Below are 23,431 nucleotides of genomic sequence, written 5' to 3' on the forward strand. Positions count from 1 at the left end.
AGTAAGTTTTCATGATTTCCTATGTATTGTTTCATGTGTATTCTCCAATTAATAAGTCATGTAAACAGTTCCGACACCAATAATTGTTTATCATTCTAATCTTATAAGTGAGAATACTGAGGCTAGATCTTGACTTTATATTGTACCCCACAATATTCCCCATTCCTGTGTTATAGTCTATTTCATCAGTTAATGGACTGTTATTTCTTGTGGTGCTTAAAATTATCACTTACATGCTTTATACTGGGTCTTTGTGTTTTGGGCAGAGTAAGAGCTATAAAACTGAAGCCTTTAACAGATATTGTGATGAGGTGAATGATTGGTAGAACTGTGCTTCTGTGTTCTTCATGCACAGCAAGCCATAGCAAACAGCTATTCAAACAGGGATGGGTCAGGTTTAGGCTTTCATTTTATTCACTGGGAATTGCCAGTTATAGCTTTCAGTGGAAAAATTAGCCTGGACATGAACTTTGGGCTCCCCTGTTTTTCTGTCTGAAAAACTTTGAGAATTTATCATGAGTTCAACATGCAGGGGTAATGCCATTTTTCTTCATTTAAGCATGGGATTAACACTTTAGGGCTTCATAATAATGTTCCCCTGTGTGTTTGAATATTAACAAAAGGAGAGGAATCCTCGGAAAGATGAAGCTACTAGGTTTGAAAGAATATTTGTGATGAATAATTAACTCATACTGAGAAATGCTTTAAAACCTCAAAAGCATGTTGAAATGTCAAAGAATACACTGTCTGAGCTGTTTTGTCATGACTGGGTTAAAATAAGTTTTTATTTCCCCTTGTTAATTTTATGAGAACTAATTGGGTCATGTGGGTCCAGTTAAAAAAAATAAACAACTTGCTTTGCATTAGCTTTTTCAGGTCAGCAGATAATTTGATTTGAAAAGATTTCTCTTGTCGAGAGGTGTTTATAATTATAAAAATTTAATAATGAAGGCCTTACGCTCTGATGTTAAGTGAAAAAAGCAGGACCCAACATAGTACCTGAATTATTTTATTGATGTGAAATTAAGTAGTCGTAAGGGGTAAGTGTGTACTTTTGTGTCACTCCACACTGGAGGGTAAGTCATATGTGCCTCTTGGAACAATACTAAGCACATGCTAAGGCTTTAGAGAAATTGACCAGGAAACCAGAACTCCAGTCTAGGGCAGCATGCTGGTAGGTTGCTCTTTGACATTTGGGCAGTCCGTTCAACTTGTCCAGACCTCTGATTGCTTATCTGCTAAACAACGTGTGTTGGACAAATTGATTCCCTCAAGTCCCTTTGAGTTCTAAAATAAGATGTCTCTCTGTGGTATTCTTAACCTTCTTGGATTCAGAAATCTCTGTGAAGTTATTTTAAGATAAATAGAGGCTTTGTGGCTCTCAGATTAGGTAGGAACATGCTCTGATGATCGTTCAAGCTGATTCCTATTGCTTCTACCTCTGATGTGCTGAGATGAGATTTTTTTGGTGTGATTGATACTTCAAACCTTGATTAGAACCTGGTGGGGTAAAAAGTAAACAAATTCAAAAACAAGAGGAGGGGGTAGGACTAGGCTAGTACGCAGTCTATTCAGAAAAAGCAGCTTTCCTTGAATTGTGGAGGCGAGAATGAGTAAGAGGCAGTATTAGAGGGAAGGCAGAATGCCATCCAGGGCTCCAGAAGACAAACTACTACAGCATTACAGAGCTGGAGATAGACCTCCAGCTCACTGGCTGACTCTGTTCCAACTTGCAGTGTGGCATCGAAACTCCAGCACTTTTGTTTCCTTTCACTCTGCAAACCCTTTGTAAAGTTTGTGTCAAAAAGAAATTGTTTTCTTGGTAAGCCAGTTTATTCCCTGTTGTCAGATGGAAGTACACAGGATCCACTAGAGCACAAAAGCTATCTTTTATTTAGTAAATAGCATCTCCACCACTTCAATACACAAATAAAAAGAAAAACTCCAACAACAGCGAATTGCCAGTTAAGACCTAGATTGTAATTTTTACAACCCACAATGCAGAAAAAATTGTTTACTTTGTTTGCTGACACTGGCAAAACTAGAGAACAGAAAATAGAAAGATGAAATCCAATAATAACTTACTAGTAAATTTATTTGATTTCAAGGGACACAGGCCTTCTTTCTCCTTCACTTACACTATGGCAGCCACCCACAGCTGCAACAGAACTAGCAAAACGAAGGATTCTCTTCGCAACATACCAGAAAAAACAAACGCTTCTGGCAAAGGCACAGTGTATTATCTGCCAAAGTCTCCCCGGATGTGACTGCAGTTTGGCAAATGACCCTCCATGTTTCTACTGTATGCAGGACGATTTTTTTTAGAAGTGTGTTGCTCTGTGGGCACTGCAGCTCATCACCACAATGAGTTAGTGGAATGGATACCTTTCAAAGAGTTTGTGAACCCAGCCTCCACCCTCCCAATGTTCTACGTCCTCCGTTCTCTGGTTTTCTATTCCTCAGCACTGCTGAGGAGGCTGGGTTATAAGAGTGGCTACAGAGAAGGATGTGGGCGATCGGATTGTCTTTGAATGCATTCTAAGATTAGCTACACGTGTTGGGGACTTATCAGCACTTGTGACAGAGGGAACTGATTTCTGGTTAGGGGGCACTTTGCCCGGAAATATAAAGCAGACTTTGGGCCACTGAAGCATGCCTGTTCAGCCAAGTCACAGAGTTTTGGTCTACTTAGCTTATGTTAATAAGGATGCAATTATTGTAGGGCTTTATTCAGCAATGAAGTAGTCAAAATGAAATGCAGAGTATGACGACAGGAGCTCTGTCTGTAGGAAACTCTCAGAGCCCCAGTCCCCTCATATATATATCCTAAAATACGAGCAGCAGTTTCATAACCTCCTTACCCAAAACCCCTGTGAGAGTCAAATGAGTCAATGCATTTGAAATCTCTAAAATACCAGTGGCTGCTAGTTATTCTCATGATCGACGTGATAAACAGAAATGAAATAAGCCTAGTCATTCCTAAATACTCTACCGACAAAAAGTAATTCCAAATCTGGAAGACGTCTTCCTAATTCCTATATTAAAAAAAATTAACGGAGAGGACAAAAATAATTATTTTTTAACTTCCCAACCATGTACAACCTGCGCCTATATTCTAAAAACAGAGCCATTCCGCAGATGACTTAGGTTTCTCTGCAGCATCAGAGTAATGAAGTGTAGATTCATTAGCACAATCTGCACAGACGTACAGTACAAATGAAGAGAAAATCCCAATAACTGAACTAAAGAAAATGGAGATAAAAAGAAACTCATAGAGCTTTCTGAGTTACTCTTTGATCAGCTTCCTGGGAACAAGAGTAAAGGAAAAAACCAACACAACTAGCCATCCCTTAAAAATGCTCTTTCTCTTTTCTAGGTAAGAAGCACCACAGGTGCAGGCTGAGGTAGGAGCTGGGGAATAACAGATCCCCACACCACTTGCTCTGCTGCATGCAGGAGAGAGAGATGCCATTTAAATAGAGAGTGGCATGGACAGATATACACGACCAAATGTAAAATAGATAGCTAGCGGGAAGCAGCCGCACAGCACAGGGAGATCAGCTCGGTGCTTTGTGACCATCTAGAGGGGTGGGATAGGGAGGGTGGGAGGGAGACGCAAGAGGGAGGGGATATGGGGATATATGTATACGTATAGCTGATTCACTTTGTTATACAGCAGAAACTAACACACCATTGTAAAGCAATTATACTCCAATAAAGATGTTAAAAAAAAAAGAATTAACTTGAAAACTGAAAGACTGAAAATGTTAGAGAAATTGAGCTAACCCAGTGCTTGATGTTCTGAACAATGTGAGAAAAATGAACTCAACCAATAATGGGATGAGATTTAGCCTTGTTTTTTTTTTTTTTTTAAGATGAGGCATGTATTCTAACCAACTTCCTTCAGTAGTTTAAATAGAATTTCAAGAGCAAAATAAAACAAACACCAGGTGCCCACAGATTAGTCATTAGTGTCTGGGACTGGGGGAGAGAGGATAGAGAAAGAGAGAGAATGAGAGAGAGAATGAACCAAGAGGGAGGAAAAGGAATCATACTTATTGAGTCAATGTGGGAAATATCATGACAGCTATTCTTTACTGAGGAAAACAATTTTAATTCTTTAATGTTAGTGCTTCATATGGAACATTTATATTCACTATAATATAATTAAACGCTTATTAGAAAATGTTGGCTAGATGGTATTAACTGATTTTCCTGTGTTTGTTTTTGTTTGTTTTTACTTATTGAAAATACATCAGGTTATTAGATATGGCCTGTTAAAAAAAAAAAAAGATAACTCACAGCATGGATAAGATGTGAAACTGGAGAATGTTACCATGTGCTGACCGCTGTTTTAAACAAATCGGTAGAGATTTACCTTTGAACATTATACAGAAGAAGCTAAGACAGGACTTAAGCGTAGAGCACAAGTGTGGTGGCAGATGGCGAACCGATAGTACAGGGGAATATCAGTAGTTTCTTCTCTTTACTTTTTAAATTTAGATTTATCTTAGGGGCAGTGATTCTGTGAGCTGCTTCCTCATTTTAAAGGTGCTAAATTGCGCATCTCACAGATAATGAAGTTGTTGTAACATCATCTATATTATTTACAGTTGGAGTTGTCTTGAGTTGCTCCTATTATATAAATCAAACAGCAGATGATACATTTTGGATTTCCATTTAAAAGAACACATTCTTCCTCTTGTTGAAATTTGTAATGCTATTATAGGTCTCGTTTCCATGTATCAAGCACCAATATTTTCTTTTGCTTCACAGAGTGCTGCAAATATATGCAGCTTTCTCATTTGGATATTATTAATTTTTCCATAGATCATATACAAAAGAAATTCCATCTGTGGATAAAAGGATCTATCAATAGTAGTAATAAAATTCATAACAGCAATGATAACTTTAATAGTTCCCAATATTTATTAGGTATTTTCTTTGTGCCAAACATTCATCTAAAGGCTTTACATGTATTAATTCATTAAATCCTCCTAATAATTCTAGGAAGTAGGTATTACTATTACTTCTGTTGCACAGATGAGGAAACCAAGGCACAGTAACTTGTCCAAATAATCTCTTCAGAAGCAAGATGATTTAATAGGAAAGTAGTTCTTGAAAAATACACAGGCCCTTGTAGGAAGGTACCTCTTCATTACAGAGATGAAGTGAACAAACATATTTATGGTTTGAAGCTAAATATATTCCCCCAAAACTAGAAAAAAATAAAACAAACCCATATTTTACTAAGCTGCCTTTATCAGATTAACAAGCACTGGTGTTAAAAAATGCATATGGCAAGAAGCGCTTTATTCTTTGTCATTTCTAACTCTTTTAGATAAAACCATTTAAACCTGGTGCAGTAGGAGAGACACATACCAGCCAATAATTCTATTTGAGTAAACCCTCTGGATTAAATGCGTGGTTTTTTTTTTTTCCCTCAAAAGAGTAATCTCTAAATGTCCAAGATTTAATATTTATCTATGATCCCTGGATTTAGAATCAATCTTCAGAATTTTCGGAATAGCAGGAAGGATCTTATACAGTCTCATTTTAGGAAGAACCAGAACAAAAGACACTAAGTCAGGGGCCCCTAAACTGGAGAATGGGCTTGCAAAGAGATTGTGTGTCTGTGAACTCTATGATATTAGTATACAGATAAAGTGTGTAGGTGCCTTTTCTTTGCAAGTGGGATTTAAAATGTTCATTAGATTCTCAAAAGGAACCAGCTCCCCCCAAAGGGTTAACTGAACTAAGTTACATGTCCAAGGTCACACAGCTGCTAAAACTGGGATTTAGTTTCTGTCTTCTTATTTCGTATTCTTCCTAAGATACCTCAAAAAGTAATATTAAACAAATAAAAAAAATCCACCTGAAAGCCATTTATATATCGCTTATTCTTTGGAAAAATTCACTTTGACGGAAGTCTAAGAACACAGTTGAAGACCTCTGGCTCTAAGATTTCTATCATAAGTGTTTTACAATGTATATTTCAAAATTCCTAGACAGTTATCCCAGCCAAAAAGGCAGTTTTTGAATTAGGTTGATATGTATAGGCTCGGCCATTATGATTCAAAGGTGGCTACAGTCTTAAGTGACCTATTGGAGAGAAAAGGCTTCTTGAGTCCAACTGACTCATATGTTAAAATTTTGGCTCTGCCAGTAACTAGCTAATGATTATAAACAAGTTACTTGACTTTTTAAAGTTTAACAGTTTCCTTGTCTATTAAATTGGATGATAACAACTAGCTTTTGAGGTTGTTCTGAACACTATAAATAACAACTACACATGATTTTATACTCTGTATATGAAATCTATGACATGATGCCCAGCACATGGTAAATACCAAGACAGTCATGTCTATCATAACGTCTTGTCTTTGTTGTCGAATTTAAAAGGAGGGTTTTAAATTTTGCTCTATATTTAGGCCTGGCCAACAATTTTAAAAAATTCCATGTCAACATGACTTTTAAAGTGAAATGTTAATTATAATCCTACTAATAGAAATGTAGTACTGGCAGCAGTGAAGAGTAATTCTATTTTACAAAAAAAAAACAAAACAAAACTTTTTTTATCTAGGACTGTAATAGTTAGATTGAATTTTTTGATAGTTACAAGGCAGTACAATTAATAATCTACCACTAATTGATATTCCTGAGTTTATAAGAAGTTGAAGATACATAAAAAGATATTTGAGCTAAGTAGATCACCTGTGAGGGACAGATGTAACATTCTGCAATTGTAGGACTCTGATGCATTTGGGTCACTGATGATTCCCCCTTTTGTGCCACTGCCTCAGAAAAGTTAGGCCATAAAGAGGGAAATTAAATATTTAATATGAAGTTTGTGTTATCCGTGATACCAAATGATAAAATGGACTTTTTAGGTAAAAAGGCAAGGCTGGGTGTTCGGATCCATGCTAAGCTACTTAGTTACAGTCACATCCTGTATCAGTAGGAAAGCAGTGTGAGTGATGTGGGCCTATGAAAGCCTGGATCGAGGAATCAGAAGAGCTCAATTCTAAGTTAAGCTATATTAATTGTTCACCTTTTACACTGAGAGAGTCAGGGCTGATTCTCTGTTTGAGCTCCAGTTTTCTCATCTCTAAACATGGATACCTATCTGTATCAAAATATTTATAGTGTTGCTTCATCAGACTGTTGTGAGTACAGTAAATAGGATAGTTGATATGAAAACTACATAGAGCTAACTCTTAGAGAACTCAAAAGTAAAAGATATTAGCACTGGGGAAATTGATACTCAGAAAAGTCAAGGTTACATAACTACTTAGTGACAGAGCTGTGACCCAAACTTGCTTTTCATCTTTTGGTTTCTCCATTTATCTTTTCGTACATACTTTCTGGACAACTTTGGCATCTATAAGATTAAGCATATTATTTTATATTATTTTATTCACATATAAATATTAGTTTCCATTTAATCTTCTTTGACAATATTTATCTTAAATCATTAAAATAAATCCCATCATCTCTTTTTTTCAGGAATTACTATTTTCTCTTAAGAACTGCTTAAACGTGTTGGGATCCCAACAGTAACTGCATTGGTCAAAAATTCAATTGTACTTTCATACTGCTTACTCTCTAATTCAACAATTGTGAGCATTTTGTAATTAGGACTCTCTTGAATTTATTCTGCATTTTCCCCAGCATACATAAAATAATTGTAATTCGGAAACACGTCATGAAGTGTCACTATTTTCAAGGGGTTCAGTAAGCACATTGGTGCCCATACACAATTCCTGATTCTTTTAAGTTTTTCCCTTGTCATCTTTCAGTGGAAGTATGTTAAAAGTTTTGCTCTATTAAACCAAGATAAAGACAACACGAGTCACTGTGGCAACACCCAGTTTTTTCTTTAATGTCATCAGATCACTCTGCAAAGTAATACGAAGAGAGTGATCGGAACCACTGAGAGAAGAGCAACAACAAAAACGCCCCAAATAAAACACTCAACCACAGTCACGTAAGTTATCACCACGGGTAGAACCCAAAACAAGCACGTTACATTTTATAAATTGTGCATGAAGTCACTTAACATTTTAATATACTTTAAAAATCTGGCTCTGTGTTATCAAAGCTCCCTTTATAGGAGAAGCCTCAGTTAGTGCTTCTGTGGTTCCAGTTGCTGGTATTTTTTCTGTGCTTAAGATATAGGATGATTGCTTTTCCCCTTAAATATCTGCTGGCTAGGGCTTAGTCAAAGATAAAATGCTGTTCATGGTTGTAATCTAGATTAAAGCTCTCTGTATAGCCCATAAACTTCAATTAAATGCTTCTAACCTTTTGCATAACACTTAAAATTGAAAAACTTTTGGTTTCTAGGCCACCTCTAGATTTAGGGTGTATTTGTGGGCACAGAGCTATAAAAAGGCAGGTTTTAGTCTGATTCAACTGCTTTGGCTCTTATACTGTAAAAATAGCATAGGAATGAAATGTACATAGTTTCCAACTATCATAATAAAGGTACAAGGAGGAATATTCTTTGTCCTTCGACATACTTTACTGTTAAGATGGTGGAAAATAACAGGTTAAGGATAATAACGACAAAGCAGGCAAAAGTACAGGGAAGTGGTAGTACTGAATGACCTAATTCTGAGTGGAAACAATGCTACAATACAGCAAAAGCAGAATGACAAGTTCTCTAGCCAAGATCATGCCAACTGGGTTCTCAATTTACATTCATTTATTTTATTTTTATAATTTACCTTGCTTCGCTAATGACAAAAAAGATTTCTCTCCTCTATGTGTGACTTGGTTTAGTTTCTTATTTACTATGGATATGATTTAAGAGACTTGAGACAAGAAATTGCTACTATAGTTTTTTACATTTTAAGATGGGAAATAGGTAAAATGTAAACCCTATATGCTAATCATCCACATATACCATTTACAGTTTTTAAACAGGACCTCAAAAGAAGCAACTACCTATTTGACACTATCCTGCTTGAACTAGCATTGGTGAAACTTTGATAAAACTGATCAATTTTTTCAATATGGAAAAAAATTAACTCCTGAACACCTAGCATCTTTAATTGGCTCAAAAAGGGATTAAGACATTTTCCAACATCAAAAGTAAAATCGATTGTGAGAATTTTACAAAATATATCTATGCCACATAATACCATTTTGAGAAAAGGGCACTGAGGTATGGACTTGCTCAAATGCCAAAAGGTCGTTCTTATTCCTCCAAAATTGGAATTCAATGTGTTGTTGCCTTTGGTGCTGACTGGGAAAGCTTTTAAGCAGAGTCTCACTTTCAAATCAACTTTGGATACTAGGGAGGCAGGTAGGACTTGGTCAGAGTTATGAGATAAAGTGGTGGTCATCATAGATTTCGGAAGCAGAAAAAAGGGAAAGATACTTGAACAACTATAGATGAAAATGTTTCAACTGTAAGGTACTAAAAAGGTCTGGGTCTGAAGCTGGTATTTAATGTTTCATAAAACATCTGGAAGAGGGTAAGCAGTGAACTTTCAAGTATGAAAAAGCCACAAAGCTCTTCTGAATGCCAATGAGGATGAATGTGGTATGTGGCAGTTGGTAGTCCAGGTTAGGATTTAAGTGACATTGTAAACTACTTTCTAAGGGCAGCAATCCAATGCACTACCATGGCCATAAAAGGCTAACAAAATGCTGGGTGCTGAACATGAGCTCCTAAGTGTCTTTAACATGCCATGTGAGAAGGATTTATTATTGGAAAGGGGTGAATGGATAATACTCTCATGAATCCTTCAGAGAAGCTAGGTATATTCGAGGAATAATCCTCATCTTCTAGGAGCAATCATTCCTTCTGGAATAAACTCCTTCCTACTACAATTGTGAGAGAGATTACCAAGCAGTCCACAAATTAGATGAGCCAGACACTTCTAATGTGCTTAATTTTTATTAATCATCACATCACCACTCCTAACTTTTTGACTGTTCCTAGTGGTTATCCAGAGTTATTGCCAAACAAACCCCTCACCATTTTTAAGTAACAGTCTATGGGCATCTTCTGACAATCACCTGTTTATTCATAACCATCAGCAACCATCAGTAAAATGGGCAACCTCAATTTGCTTCCCCTATATAAACATGAACTGCATTATGAAATCTTTCATCCGGGCTAGAAGCAAGAAGGTAATGAGGAATGCCCTTGTGTTACACGGTGTCAAGGATATTGTGTGCTCAAGGATCGGTATATTTGTATGAAAAAGAAAAAGTGAGAACAAGCAGCGCCTAAATCTTAAGTAACTGTTTTCATAGATGGCTGAACACCTAGTTAAAACTATATTTTCATGCACAATTTAAACCCATGAAAATAAAGGTATAAATAACATCTGCATTTCCTTACCTTCTATTGCTGATAGGAGAACTCGGGAATGATCATATGCGATTACATTTGCATATCTGTTCTTTGGTTTGTTTACTTCCAAGTTTGAATGTTCCCATGTGAACTGCTGGCCAGGGTCAATTGACTTGAAAAGAAAAACAGCACACATACATAAAATCAATACTGAATAACATCAGATTATAGGCATTTATCACGAGTAACAAATGATTTAAAAAGAAAATTCTGAAGCTACACTTCATCAAGATGACCCTAGCTGTGAAGCTGAACACTAATATAACCAGCATAAGATGAAATGATTAATCATAGGAAAAAACAGTGATAGTCACCAACACTGATTCAAATGGAAAAAAGAAATCAATATAGGTGTTCTGTTAATAGTGGAAAGGCAGGTTGGTTTTTTTTTTTCTCACTTTTCCATTTCCTTCTCTGCTGCTGTAGTTTACAAGTTATCTTGGTTCAATATTCCTTCCAGTTCTCTAGTTCTGTGAACATTATTTTATCTTGCTTACCCTTTCCTATGTGGACCTAACCTTGTTCTTTAAGTTGACTGATCATTCACTGGATTCACTAGGCACAGGCAATTCTTTCTTCACCTGCAGGCTTACATCTTGAGGGCAACTTAAAATTTTGTCTGTTTCTCCAAAACGTATGATGACCACTATCACGACGCAATTTGTACAATTCAAACAGTTAAGAATAACAGTAAAGAAGGGAGGTCAGTTAAATCAAATAATCTTCTTAGTCAGAATATTAATTTATAATCTAATGCAGATAGGATCTAATCGCTTCTTAATTTATCATTATGTGTTATCATGTTTACAAAGTTTGCTTTTTATTCTTTATTTTAAACTTACTTTTTCTGATTTTTAATGTCTTTCCTTGATGCCTTAGTTCAACCAAAGTTGTTCAATAATCTAAAGTAAATATTTCACAGATATAAAATAATATATAAAGTTCTTTATGGTTAAAGCAGAACCATTATTTTGAGACTGAATTCAGGCTTTGATATAAAACTCTGGGGAACTTTTTAATGTCCTGCAATGTTATGGAAATCAAAATACTTTTTCTTTCATCATAGCATACTGACATTTTTTTAAGACTTATAGTTTCATGGTATATGGAAATATGAGTTCAGTAATTATAGAAACATGATTTTCAATGATCAAAATCAAGTTTTCAGACATAATTAATGATAAATTAGGTTTATATACAGATGAAATTCTTTAAAAAGTAAAAACACTTCGTTATGTTCATAAAATTTTTAAGTTATTTTTGATACCGGATATTTTCCACGCTTTTATGTGGATATGCAGAACTTGAAAGTAAAATATATCCAACAGCTGTTATAATATTAAGGATGCACACATTTGTGTTAAAATGGATAGAGTTCAGCACGATAATAAAACTCACAAGTGTAAGGAGTCAAGCCTATTAACAGTCATGAATAAGCCTCCAAACATACAAAAATTCTCAGCAGTATAGATTGCAGCTTCTAATTTACTAAGGATTATAAAACCCTTTTTCCTTTCTTTGCCTATGCTAATCTGTATATAAACTAGTCAGTCATTGAACAGTACTCAGCAAAATAATTATCCACGTCTTAGAGTCTAAAGAATAATGTAATTAGGGGTCTTTCTAGTTTGCTTTTCCAGGGAAGCTCATCATCTCCTCTGCAGAATGTACTCCTCTCCAAGTATGCCATGAGCTAAAGGGAGTTGAAGCATTCAGATGCCTGGGTGGCAGCCCTCAAGTCAACCTTGAGCCTTCTCCACACAAAGCAGCTCCATTCAGTGACCAAGCCTGCCTTAAAAAATTCTCAGATCCGTCCCAAATCTATCATTCCCTAAATCCCAGTCCTTCAGTATCTGATGTCTGATTGGAATCCTTTCTCTAAACTCTCACTCCAATCCATTCTTCATACCAAAGTAGACATTCTAAAGCACAGCCCTGGATAGGTTAGGACCCTGTTTAAGAACTTCCACTGGCTCTGGGTGACCTTCAGCTTAAATTCTGGAGTCCTTAGCCACCATCCTACCTAGACACCTTTAGTCGTCTTTGCATCTACAAAGGCCTCAATAAATGGTTTAACAAATGTTTTTTAAATGAATTGAATTGATGAATAACTGTTGCTGAGAAAAGTTCATAAAGAGAAATCATGGAGTAATTCCTTCTTTTAACATGGGAGTTAGAGAACAGACTATGGAAACTGCAATGTGCAGTGCGTTACTAGTTTAATACTTTAACATTCATTATCATATGGCTTAGTAATTAAGTATGTGATCCTGAAAGTACAACTACCACTGATATTCCACTTTACACTGATGAGCATTACTGAGTACATAAGCTTCCTACACATCATTCTCTAAAATATCCCAAGAAGCTCCTAAGCTCACTGATACACAGTCATTCCTTTGGTGGAAGACCTTACTCCCTCTGATGGCCTTATTCCTCAGATTACGATCACTCATATATGTGTAAATGGCATGCATTTAATTAGACTAATGAAACTGCATCTACCAACTCAAAGACACTGTGAACTCATGTTCATTTCCACTCTTGCCATACATTTGCAGCCATCTGCATGATGTATTTGATACCTACATAGAAGAGTTTAAAAACCAGTAATGGAAACATAAGCTTGTATATCACATATGTTAATACGTTTAGGCTTAAAGTGTGACCCAAGAGATAAAGACCTGTAGGTAATCAGATAATGGTAATAATAGCTGCCAGGTCATTATGCTTTACATGCAGTATCCTGTTTAATTTTCACAAATGTTATGAGGTAGGTATTGTTGTTTTCTCCATTTTGTAGACAAGGAAACTGAAGTAAAGAAAGACTAATTCAATAAATTTTACTGAGGGACTTCTCTGTGGCAGGCATCTTGGTAGTTAAGTAATTTGCTCATACAGCTACCCTCATACATTTACCTTCATACATTTACCCTCAAACCCAGGTTTGGGTGATTTCAAAGCTCACTGATGATTAACAGCTGGTAATTACTAAGCCACGGTGCTACTTCACTATCCAGAAAGCCATTGCAAAGCGAAGAAGCCCAACCTATGAAACAGACTTCAACATAACTATCCTTTATCTCATCAGTCCAAATGATATTTCTTTCCAATTGATCATCCTGTGTGTATGACCAGGCCACCCAAGATGGCTGTTCTCTTGCTCTCTGTACATCCCCTGCTCGACCACTGTCTGCTTCACCTACACCCTACTCACAGGACTGACCTTCCTACATACTTGCCCCAGGCCCCAGCTAGTGATGGTTCTACTCTTTAGATCAGAACATCTCCACCTGATAGCTTATCAAAGGGGCGGTGAAGGGCGTGCCCCTCTGCTAGTTCCCCTGGTAACCAACAAAGACAACCTGAAGTCAATTCCCCACGTAACTGGTAACCTCCCCTCCCCCCCGTCACGAAGGCTGCCGCCCTGTTCTGCCCGCTGCTGTCTGCTGTCTGTCTGCTGTCTGATCTTGGTGGGATGTCGCTCCAGGACCTCGCTTCAGACCTGTAAGCTCCCCCATTCATAAAACCACTGACGTCTCTGTCGCCGACTCCGGGCTCTTTCTTCAGTCTTGAAGCTGGGCAAGCACAGGCCTGGCAGGCCCACGGGGGTGCAGCCCAGCAACTGGCGGAGTAGCCAGGAGACTGAGGAAACTCCCGTGAGCGCCGAGATGTCGGGAAGGAAGGACGGGGAACGGCAAGTTGTAGGGGCCGTCCACTATCAAGTGGGGCCTGAAAGTTACGGGTGTGATCCCGGGGTGGCCGTCCACTAATTGTGGGGATAAAGTTGTGGGGATAATCCTGAAAGTTGCGGCAGAAACCCTGGGGCGGCCGTCCACTAGTATGCGGGGCCCGGTAGTGGCTGCCTTGATGAATGGGGGCCACCAAGAGAGTTCACAGAACTCTCACAGACACCCCAAGGCTCTTGTGGCGATATTGGCCGCCGTTACAGTGGGAAAACAGTGGCCGCAGCTCGGGCCTGGCAGTTGCTTTTTGTATTAAGAAAGGCAAAGAGGCTGAGCTGACAGCTGAGGCGAAGGTTAACTTGAATGTTGATTCATGTTCCTCTGAAAGTGAGCCATGTGAATGTGAGTGAATGATATGTATTACTGTCTATCACTGGTATTTGTTTAAAGTGAATTGGCTATTTAGAAACTGAAAAAAAATCCCTGAAAATGTCCAAGATGGGACTCTTTTGACATTCTAAAACTGTTTTTTTGCATATGCCCTAAGAGGAAGTTAGCTTTCGAGAGGGAATTGGTGTTTCTCTTCTTGTGCCTTTGAGATGTAAATGATCTACCTGGGTTCTCAGGAACTTTAATCATCTGGTCTCTGAGAGTGAAGAAAAAAAACAAAGAGGCCTTTTTAAACTCTAGCAGGAAAACTGTGAAATCTCTTTGTCTGTATAGATACATGTCTATGTGTACCTTAGAAATACGTCTCTGCCTCTAAATGGCATGGCCAAGATTGGTTTGTGGATGCGCTGTTTAATTGGTTAAGAGAAGCTAAGTGCTTACATAAATTCATTGATATCTCTGTCGCTGACTCTGGGCTCCTTCTTCGGTCTTGGAGCTGGGCAAGTACAGGTCTTGTAGGCCTAAGGGGTGCAGCCCAACACTGTGTCATTTTGGGGCCATTACATAAGAAATCAAGATTTTAAAATGAGGTTGGCTTCACATGGATGATAAAGCAGATGGGATGCAGCTTACATTTATACTCGTTTTACACGGATCAAACAAACATTGATTAAATAATGCTGACTTGTCTTTGTGCAACACATATCCATCCATCTGTATCTATCTGTCTGACTGAATGTTTAACAATACACAGCATAGGTCATTATTTTGGAGCTTGTCAGAATGCTGAGAGCAGTAAACTCAGTAAAGAAGAATAACTACTGAAAGCAGATGAGGTATAAGAAGATCTTTTAGATTAAAACAAACTGGTTGAGGAAAATCAAATTTCAATTATCCATGTTAATGAGGCAAAGATATCATGGATGAATAAGACCCTAATATTCAAAACCCAATGTTTAGGCTTTTCTTAGTGCTAATGAAGACACTGTTGCTTTGCTTCTTTGTTTTCTGGCTCCTCTTGTTGAGAGCTTCTCACGGAAGAATGGAATGGCCAAAATGGACAAAGAGCAACACAGGTCTTGAGTGATAGAGAAGTTGATTTTCAATTCAACCTTATAATTTTGGCCAGCCCATCATAACCATGCATCTTCCTACTGTAAGATTAAGCTGAGGCCACCCCAATATTATTCAAAGCAATTTGATATAAGCACCCTTGTTCCTAGTGGATTCAATCATTTCTTGCTGTTAGTATTTGGTTTTCCTGAGCTTGACTCTCAGATTATCTCCGCTCATCCTTCTGTGTCTATTTATCCAAACAACATTCACTTGGGATCTACCGCCTTCTTTATCCAAACAACATTCAGTTGGGATCTACCTCCTTCTTTATCCAAACAACATTCAGTTGGGATCTACCTCCTTCTTGTCACTCAATCCAAAATTCGACCCTCTTGAGCCAGAATCCTAACCAGGTCCTCTTAGCCTCCCCTGAGAATTTTGCAAGTTGGAAATGAAGTAAAGTAGACTTATTCAACCAAAAGTTGATTAATAGACTTTTTAAGAATTTACATGAAATGTGGATGTTACATTGTCACAGAATTTATAAACAAGAATGCTATTTCATAATATTAACTTTTGTTTCTCCAATCAACAATGCCCTTTAAGATGTGCCAGATGAACCCTATGTAGCATCTAAAACTTTACCAAGATGCCATACCATTCTGCACAGCCTCCCTACCTGCACACTTGACACATGACACACTCCCCTTCCTCCCCCCAATAGCTTTTGATGGAATCACTCTAATGCTAACACATCTTCAACTCCCTGCCTTAGCCTTACTGAGAAAAAGTGACAAAATAAAAGGAAAATCCCCCTGTAACTTAAAGAAGAAAGGGAAGGCCCTAGCTAAATACTTGCTAATATCAAGTATTTTGCATTTATGTAGTCTTTAACTTGATGGTCTGAAAGTTCTAATTTTTTCTTTAATCAACTGTAACTTTGCCTTAAAATAGGTAAGAAGAAAACAATAGGTAAGTGGAAATAAAAGCTACGTTTTAACTTATGGATTTACAATTTTGCCCTGTATTCTTGATAAAAAGCTAGAATTAAAATGTAAGTATTTTATATGATAACTAACACTTATGTAACATTTACTTCTCATTTACATTTCTTTGTGCTTCACATATCTTAAGCCATTTTATCTTCACACAGACCCTGGAATTGGTTACCATTATTATCATAATTCTGTAGATGAGGAAACTGAGGTGCAGAGAAGTTAAATTACGTTCTCAGAGCCAGACAGCTACTAGGTAGAGAAGCTAGATTTGGGGCAGAGGTATTCTGTACCCTGCACCCCTCCCCTGCCGCCATTTGAGTGACTAGCCACCGTGCTATGCTTCCTGTCTGGCCAAGTTGGAGAAGATCCCTTGACTGTTTCACACATGCCTTTCAGTTGTTCTGAAACACAGTGGGAAACCTAGGAACAAAAATCTCTATAGTGCTTCTGATCTATATTTACAATTCTAAATTCAAAACAAAAAAGTGCTCATGAATTTGCACATCAGATTACAGTCATTGAGTAAAATTACATCTTGATATGAGACTGACCTTTTTTGACAAAGCTGAAGTCATCATCTTACAGCAAAGCCCTTTAAATATGATTTAAAATTTCAACTTATCTATCCAGAAGAAAAATATTATTCCCACGTGCAAAACACCATACAAGTTGCTCTGTCTTCCACTTCTCACTCCACCAGTAGAAAACCTCAAAAAATTCCCTTTAGAAACTCATCAAAGAGAAACCACAAAAAAGATATATCCTGTTTCTGTGTGTTTTAAAACAACTAACAAGATTTAATTATATAGAAGTAACAGAGCAGCAGCTACTTGACTAACCAAACTATGGGTCAGACTAAGCATCCTTTATACAGAGAACTGAACTTTCATTGACCTTAACCTCCAGAAAAATACTATCGTTCCACATAGTTCCCCATCAGTAGGCCCATTTGGTCTTCAGTGTGGTTTGCCCCTAGATATTCTCAAGTCCTTTCTCAGGTTTAGAAGAGCAATCTGCCATTGACTGTGTATTTCTGTAATGAAGACTTTTTAATTTTATTTTTTAATATTAATTCTTTTTTGGCATGTTTTTCTTTTTTTTTAACTTGAAGTAAAGTTGATTTACAATGTTTCAGGTATACATCAAAGTCATTCAGTTATACATATGTATATTCTTTTCCAGATTCAGTTTGTTTTCTATGTCTGTGAGTCTGTTTCTTTTGTAAAGAAGTTCATCAGTATCATATTTTAGATTCCACATATAAGCGATATCATATGATATTTGTCTCTGTCTGACTTACTTCATTTAGTATGATAACTGCTAGGTCCATCCATGTTGCTGCAAATGGCATTATTTCATTCTTTTTTTTTAATGGCTGAGTAGTATTCCATTGTATATATGTACCACATCTTCTTTATCCATTCATCTGTTGATGAACATTTAGGTTGCTTCCATGTCTTGGCTATTGTAGATAGTGCCGCTATGAACACTGGGGTGCATGTATCTTTTCAAATTAGAGTTTTCTCCAGATATATGCCCAGGAGTGGGATTGCTGGATCATATGGCAATTCTAGTTTTAGTTTTTTTAGAAACCTCTATACTGTTTTCCATAGTGGCTGTACCAATTTACATTCTCATCAACAGTGTAGGAGGGTTCCCTTTTCTCCACACCCTCTCCAGCATTTATTATTTGTAAACTTTTTAATGATGGCCATTCTGACGGGTGTGAGGTGATACCTCATTGTAGTTTTGATTTGTATTTCTCTAATAACTAGTGATGTTGAGCATCTTTTCACATTGGCCATCTGTATCTCTTCTTTGGAGAAATGTCTATTTAGGTCTTCTGCCCATTTTTCGATTTGGTTGTTTGTTTTTTTGTTATGGAGTTGTATGAACTGTTTGTATATTTTGGAAATTAAGTCCTTGTTGTTTGCATCATTTCCAAATACTTTCTCCCAGTCCATAGGTTGTCTTTCCATTTTGTTTATGGTTTCCTTTGCTGGGCAGAAGCTTGTAAGTTTGATTAGTTTGTTTATTTTTGCTTTTATTTCTATTACTTTGGGAGACTAACCTAAGAAAACATTGCTAAGATTTATGTCAGAATGTTTTGGTCGTGTTCTCTTCTAGGAGTTTTATGGTGTCATGTCTTATATTTAAGTTTTTAAGCAATTTTGAGTTTATTTTTGTGTATGATGTGAGGGTGTGTTCTAACTTCATTGATTTACATGCAGCTGTCTAGCTTTCCCAACACCACTTGCTAAAGAGACTCTAAAGAGACTCACTTTTCCCCATTGTTTGTTCTTGCCTTCTTTGCTGAAATTTAATTGACCGTAGGTGTGTGGGTTTATTTCTGGGCTTGCTATTCTGTTTCATCAATCCACCTGTGTGTTTTTGTGCCAATACCACTATGTTTTGATTAGTGTAGCTTTGTAGTATTGTCTGAAATCTGAGAGGATTATTCCTCCAGCTTTGTTCTTTTCCCTCAAAATTGCTTTGGCAATTTAGGGTCTATTATGGTTCCATATAAATTTTAGAATTATTTGTTCGAGTTCTGTGAAAAATGTCATGGGTAATTTGATAGGGATCACATTAAATCTGTAGATTGCTTTGGGTAGTATGGCCATTATAACAATATTAATTCTTCCAACCCAAGAGCCATGGGGTATCTTTCCATTTCTTTGAATGAATGAATCATCTTTAATTTATCAGTGTTTTATAGTTCTCAGTCTTTAACCTCCTTGGTCAGGTTTATTCCTAAGTATTTTATTTTTTGATGTGATTTTAAAAGGGGTTGTTTTTTTACTTTCCCTTTCTGATATTTCATCGTTAGTGTAAAGAAATGCAACTGATTTCTGTGTTAATCTTCTTTCCTGCTACCTTGCTGAATCCATTTCAATTCTAGTAGTTTTAGTGTGGAGTCTTCAGGGTTTTCTGCATATAGTATCCTGTCATCTGCATATAATGACAATTTTACCTCCTCCCTTCCCATTTGGATATATATTATTTCTTTTTTTTTTTTGTCTGATTGCTGTGGCTAGAACTCCCAATACTATGTTGAATAGAAATAGTGATAGTGGGCATCCTTGTCTTGTTCTGGATTTTAGCAGGAAAGCTTTCAGCCTTTCACTGTTGAGTATTATGTTGGCTGTGGGTTTGTCATAAATAGCTTTATTATATTGAAATACGTTCCCTCTATACCCACTTTGGTGAGAATTTAATTTTGAATGGATGTTGTATTTTATCAAATGCTTTTTCTGCATCTATTGAGATGACAATGTGGTTTGTCTTTTCTTTAATTGATATGGTGTACCCCATTGATGGATTTGCGTATGTTGAATCATCCTTGTGACCCTGGGATGAATCCAGCTTGACCATGGTGTATGATCTTTTTTGTGTGTTGTTCCATCCAGTTTGCTAATATTTTGTTGAGAATTTTTGGATCTATATTCTTCAAAGATATTGGCCTGTAACTTTATCTTTTGGTAGTGCCTTTGTCTGGTTTTGGTATCGGGGTGACCTTTAGAATGACTTTGTGAGTGTTCCCTCCTCTCCAGTCTTTTGGAAGACTTTGAGAAGGATCAAAGGTTCTTCTTTGTTTGTTGAGTAGAATTCCACATCTGGTTCTGGACTTTTGTTTGCAGAGAGTTTTTTAAATTACAGATTCTATTTCACTTCTAGTGATTGGTCTGTTCAAATTATCTATTTCTTCTTGATTCAGTTTTGGTGGGCTGCATGTTTCTAGAAACTTGTCCATTTCTTCTAGGTTGTCCAATTGGTTGGTATATAATTGCTCATAGTGTTTGCTTATTTTTTTGTGTGTTTCTGTGTTATTCCTTGTTATTTCCCCTCTTTCATTTCTTATTTTTGTTTATTTGGTTCCTCCCTCTTTTCTTCTTGGTGAGCTTGGCCAGAGGTTTGTCAATTTTCTTTACACTTTCAAATAATTAGCTCTTTATTTTATTGTTTTTTCCTATCTTTTTAATCTCTTTTATTTATTTTCTCTCTGATCTGTATTACTTCCTTCCTTCTGCTGACTTTAGGTTGTTTGCTCTTCTTTTTCTAATTTTTTTGGTGGTACGTTAGGTTGTTTGAGATTTTTCTTGTTTTTTGGGGGGGGAGACCTGTATCAGTATGAACTTCCTTCTAAGGACTGCTTTTGCTGCATCCCATAGATTTTGTATGGTGTGTTTTCATTGTCATTTGTCTTAAAGCATTTTTTAATTTCCTCTTTTTCATCATTGACCCATTGTTGTTGGTTTTTTTAAATTAGCATATTGTTCAGTCTCCACGTAATCATTTTTTTCTCATTTCTTTTTCTGTGGTTGATTTCTAGTGTCATGCCATTGTGGTCAGAAAAGATGTTTGAAATAATTTCTATCATCTTAAATTTGTTGAGGCTTATTTTGTGCCCTAGTATGTGGTCTATCCTAGAGAATGTTCCATGTGCACTTGAAAAAAATGTGTTTTCTGGTTTTTTTGTATGCAATGTCCTGAAAATATCAATTACATCTAATTGTTCTATTATGTCATTTAGGGTCTCTGTTGCCTTACTGATTTGCTGTCCGGATGATATATCCATTGATGTAATGGGGTGTTAAAGTCTCCTAGTATTATTGTATTCCTGTCAATTTCTCCCTCTATTTATATTAGTATTTGTTTTATCTATTTAGGTGCTCCTGTATTGGGTGCTTATATGTTAATGAATGTAATATCCTCTTCTTGTATTGATCCTGTTATCAATATATAGTGCCCTTCTTTATCTTTATGGGCCTCATTTTAAAGTCTGTTTTGTCTGATAGGAGTATTGCTACCCCCACTTTCTTGTCATTTCCAATTGCGTAAAATACCTTTTACCATCCCCTCACTTTCAATCTATCTGTGTCCTTTGCCCTAAAGTGGGTATCTTGTAGGCAGTATATTGTAGGCTCTTGTTTTATTATCCAGTATGCCACTCTGTCTTTTGATTGGAGCATTTAGCCCACTGACATTTAAGGTAATTATTGATAGATATGTATTTACTGCCATTTAAAACCTTGTTTTCCAGTTGGTTTATATTTCTTCCTTGTTCCTTTTTCTTTTTGTCTTTCCTTTTGTGGTTAGATGGTTTTCTTTTTGTTATGCTTGTGTTCTCTTCTCTTTGGTTTTTGTGAATTTATTGTCTGTTTATAATTTGTGGTTGCTGTGGTTTTTCAAGTATGTTTATTATATGTACTTGCTTTAGACTGGTAGTCATATAGGCTCAAACACATTCTAAAAAAAAAAAGATCAATATTTTCTTACTCCCTTCCCCCATGTTTTATGATTTTGATGTCCTCTTTTACATCGTCATATTTACCCTTTTGCGGTTCATTGTAGTTATTATCGTGTTCACAACATTTTTTTTTTTTTTTTAATTCTGTGTACTGGCTTTTTAAAATGATTTACTTTCTGATTGTTATTTTCTCTTTCCTATAGATTCTTGCTTTTCTATTTAGAGAAGACCTTTCAATATTTCTTTTAGGATAGGTTTAGTACTGCTGTATTCTTTTAGTTTTTGATTGACTGAGAAATTCTTTCTCTCTCCTATTCTAAGTGATAATCTTGCTGGGTAGAGTATCCTGGGTTGCAGGTTTTTCCCTTTCAGGACTTTGAATATATCTTGACACTCCCTTCTGGCCTGCAGTGTTTCTGTAGAGAAATCAGCCAATAACCTAATGGGGGGTTCCCTTGTAATTAATTCTGTTTTTCTCTTGCTGCCTTTAGAATCCTTTTTTAACTTTGGCCATTTTACCTTTAATATATCTTGGTGTAGGTCTGTTTGGCTTCATCTTGTTTGGGATCCTCTGTGCTTCCTGTGCCTGGATATCTGTTTCCTTATTTAGGTTTGGGAAGTTTTCATTCATAATTTCTTCAAATATATTTTTGATCTCCATTTCTCTTCTATTTCTGGGATCCCTCTTATGCATAGATTGACATGCTTAACATTATTCCATAGGTCTTATATATTGCTTTTTTTTTTTTCATTTTTCTGTCTGCTCTTTTTGTGTGATTTCCATTATTCTGTCTTCCAGATCACTTATTCATTCTGAATTATTTAGTTTGCTATTTATTGCCTTTAGCTTGGCCTTTGACTTGGTAAGTGAGTTTTATAGTTGGCTCCTCTTTATAATTTCTAGTTCCCATTCTGATCCACCTCCCTCCCCCTTTTTTCTTGTGTTCTACCTGGTTATGTGGTGATCTTTCTTGCACCTTTAGTTGTATGAGATCTTCTGCTAGTGTTCTGTAGATATTCTGTGAGAATTGTAGATGTATTTTTGATGTATTTGTGGTAGGAGATAAGCTCCATATCCTTTTATTCTGCCTTCTTGATCTCCCCCTGATTTCAATTTTCTTAAAATTACCAAGGCCTTTTTTTGTGGCCTACCGTGTGGTCTATCCTGGAGAATGGTCCATGTGCATTTGAAAAGGATGTGTATTCTGCTGCTATAGCATGGAATGCTCTATAAATATCAATTAAGTGCATTTGGTCTAATGTGTTATTTAATGCCTGTGTTTCCTTATTGATTTTCTGCCTGAAAGATCTGTCCATTGATGTGAGTGGGGTGTTAAAGTCTCCTACTATTATTATGTTACTGCTGATTTCTCCTTTTATAGCTTTTAATATTTACCTTATATATTGAGGTGCTCCTATGTTGGGTGCATATATTTTTACAATTGTTATATCTTCTTGGATTGAGCCCTTGATCATTATGTAGTGTCCTTCTTTGTCTCCTGTAACAGTTTTTATTTTAAGTCTATTTTGTCATATATAAGCTTTGCTACTCCAGCTTTCTTTTGATTGCTATTTGCATGGAATATCTTTTTCTGTCCCCTCACTTTCAGTCTATATGTCTCTCTAGATCTGACGTGAGTCTCTTGGAAGTAGAATATATATGGGTCTTGTTTTTGTATCC

General features: G+C 36.5%; 1 protein-coding gene across 8 annotated transcripts in view; it reads right to left on the minus strand.

Moving 5' to 3' along the window:
* PTPRD (protein tyrosine phosphatase receptor type D) overlaps nt 1-23,431 on the minus strand; it is a 542,415-nt gene that overhangs the window by 62,504 nt on the left and 456,480 nt on the right. For all 8 annotated transcript variants that reach the window (XM_061200424.1, XM_061200419.1, XM_061200422.1 and 5 more), the window contains one exon: nt 10,358-10,481. In XM_061200424.1, the coding sequence (XP_061056407.1) occupies nt 10,358-10,481 (124 nt within the window). The remainder of the gene's footprint in view (nt 1-10,357; nt 10,482-23,431) is intronic.

The sequence above is a fragment of the Eubalaena glacialis genome, chromosome 9, assembly GCF_028564815.1.
Source record: "Eubalaena glacialis isolate mEubGla1 chromosome 9, mEubGla1.1.hap2.+ XY, whole genome shotgun sequence".
Taxonomy (NCBI): domain Eukaryota; kingdom Metazoa; phylum Chordata; class Mammalia; order Artiodactyla; family Balaenidae; genus Eubalaena; species Eubalaena glacialis.